The following is a 2,429-nucleotide window of genomic DNA, read 5'->3' as shown; positions in this document are numbered from 1 at the left end:
ATTTTTATAAGTTGATTACAAAATAAATTATACATTAAATATAGTTTGGTTACAAAAAAAACATTATAGATTAATTGGTCAATCAATGGGCTATATGAATACACTTAAGAATAGAATTTAATTCTCTTATACTAAACAATCTTCTTAAAGAAAATATTTTAATGATTTATATAATTTACTAAATAAAATTTTTAGTATTTCATGTATTATTACAAAATATATATTGTTAGGCATAAAAGTATATTCTTAGGCGTAAAAAGGAATAAAATATTGGCAATTTATCACACTTAATCGTGATTTTCGAGATCTTATTGTGCAACTGAAAATAAAATCTTACCTAAGCAGATGTCATATTAAAAAAACTTTCACCAAACATGTTCAAAAATTAAAGTAAAAACAAACAACAAACATAATCATTTCTCATACATAAAATTACAAAATTAACAATATAAAACTTACAAAATATATATCTTTTTCAAGTAATTATATTTAGCATGTGATTTTATTGCATAATGTTTTATCCAAAAAAAACTTTATTTTTCAAGTAATTATATTTAGCATGTGATTTTATTGCATAATGTTTTATCCAAAAAAACTTTTTAAAATAATCATATAAATTATATTTTATTCTAAAATTATAATATAAATAAAATAAATTTCAAGAGCACGGGTCTTAATCTAGTATAGATATTAGTCCATAACAGTCTAACAAGCATGCCATACATTGCAACAAACTACATACTTCTTATACTTAAGTACACAAAAAAATTATTAGTTGATGTGAAGTCTATAGAATGATGCAAGGGTAAAGTGATTTATCAATGTAATTGGTCTACTTAAAAGTCTTTATTCATTTCTAAGAATATAAACAATTAAGATAGTGAATTATCTATATCACTTGGGCTTGATTGGTTCTCCCGCAAACCACTTAGCTTTTCTATCACCCAAGGTACTAACATTGATGATTATAATTCCAAATTAGATTAGAAGTTATTTTCCAAGTAGATAATATATTATAAAAACTAATTAGAAAGATCAAGAAACAAAAGCTAATTTCTAAATCCTAAACCAATACTAATTCTTTCTAAACTTTAGAAGTTATTTTCTAAGACACAAGGGTCTTGTAACCACTCTCCAAAAGTCTCCTGTTACCATACTCATAACCTACTCCATTGAAATACAAACTAGGTTGGTTAAGCTCGATCCATCTAGTCTGTCCTAACCACGGGTTCCAAACCACGGCTCCTTTATCCATGCCACACAGCAAGAACCCATTGCAATCTATCAATTTCTTAGGTGTATGTGATTCTAAATCGGGAATATCTAAAGTTAGCTCACGCACTTGTATCTTTGGAGTGATACTTACCGAGTAGAACTTGGATTTGGTTGCTAGGATGAATCGATATGTCATCTTGTGGTTGTCGATGAACGTCTTATCGTCGAAAAGGGAGTTCCATTGCTTAGAAACGGTTCTGAAGCGAACAAGTGATTTAGGAGGGACACGAAAGAGCGTCTCGTCAATTAACTCACAGGGAAGCTTCTCCTCATCCATTATCTCTTCTTTGATTTGTTAATTCACGATCGGCTCTTTTGTACGTAAATTTTTTTCCTAGTTAGGAACTTAGCTAGGGTTAAACCATCATGTACAGCAGCTGTCAATTAGGGATAAGGACTGCGTGCTAGGGCCCAATCCGGTATAGAAATTAGCGGGTTCTACTGCATATCCGCAAATATTAAGAAAGTTAATATCCTCCTTCTAAGGGGGAGGTATTGGTTTAGGATTTAGAAAGAATTTTAATAACTTTAAAAGTTAGTAAAATATGTTTTATTCAATCAAGACTTTTAAAAACTCTTTAAAAATTTGGTGTTATTGGTTGTGGATTTGTAAAAAGTTATCTAAAATCTTGATAAATCTATTGTTATTGGATTAAGAGTTTTATAAAGTCATTAAAAGTTTTATGTTATTCAAGTAAAACAAAAGAATCTTAGATTGTTAATGAATTCAAATTTTATGTTATTGGTTTAAGATTTTATATTATTTTCTTCATAACAAAAGTCATAAAAAATCTTTCATCAAATAGAAAGATTTTACAAGATTAGAAAAAACAAATCATCAAGATTTTAAAAAACTTCCTAAACAATCTCTTAGAATCCTTCATTTTTAACTTTCAATTTTCTATGATTCTAACAATCAACAAGAACATAAAGTCATTAAAATTCTTTCTAAATCATAAACCAATACCTCCCCCTAATAGGATAATATAATATTTTATTAAAATCCCAAAATTGCCTTGTAATGATAGGAACATGTCTCTCCAAAGGTACGCATTTGGACTTCAGAGTCTCTTCGACCGAGAAGATCCAGTCAACAAGTTGTTTAGCTGATTGTCGGCCATGAAACTCCGGAAGTCCAAGCTTTAACCCCTGCT

General features: G+C 28.8%; 1 protein-coding gene across 1 annotated transcript; it reads right to left on the bottom strand.

Annotated features, from left to right (window-relative positions):
• Window positions 1-1,105: 1,105 nt before the first annotated feature.
• On the bottom strand, window positions 1,106-1,552 carry LOC104704330 (putative F-box protein At1g47390). The gene has a single exon (XM_010420439.1). It carries the CDS (start codon window positions 1,550-1,552, stop codon window positions 1,106-1,108), a length of 447 nt encoding a protein of 148 aa, XP_010418741.1.
• Between the last annotated feature and the right edge of the window lie 877 nt (window positions 1,553-2,429).

The sequence above is a fragment of the Camelina sativa genome, chromosome 7 (genome assembly GCF_030686135.1).
Source record: "Camelina sativa cultivar CO46 ecotype springtype chromosome 7, ASM3068613v1".
NCBI lineage: Eukaryota > Viridiplantae > Streptophyta > Magnoliopsida > Brassicales > Brassicaceae > Camelina > Camelina sativa.
The sequence above is the reverse complement of the archived record's forward strand: the minus strand, read 5'-3'. Positions and strand labels throughout refer to the sequence as shown.

Excerpts from the sequence above, each read along its gene's own strand:
- LOC104704330 (XM_010420439.1), bottom strand. The coding sequence starts at position 1,552 with ATGGATGAGGAGAAGCTTCCCTGTGAGTTAATTGACGAGACGCTCTTT.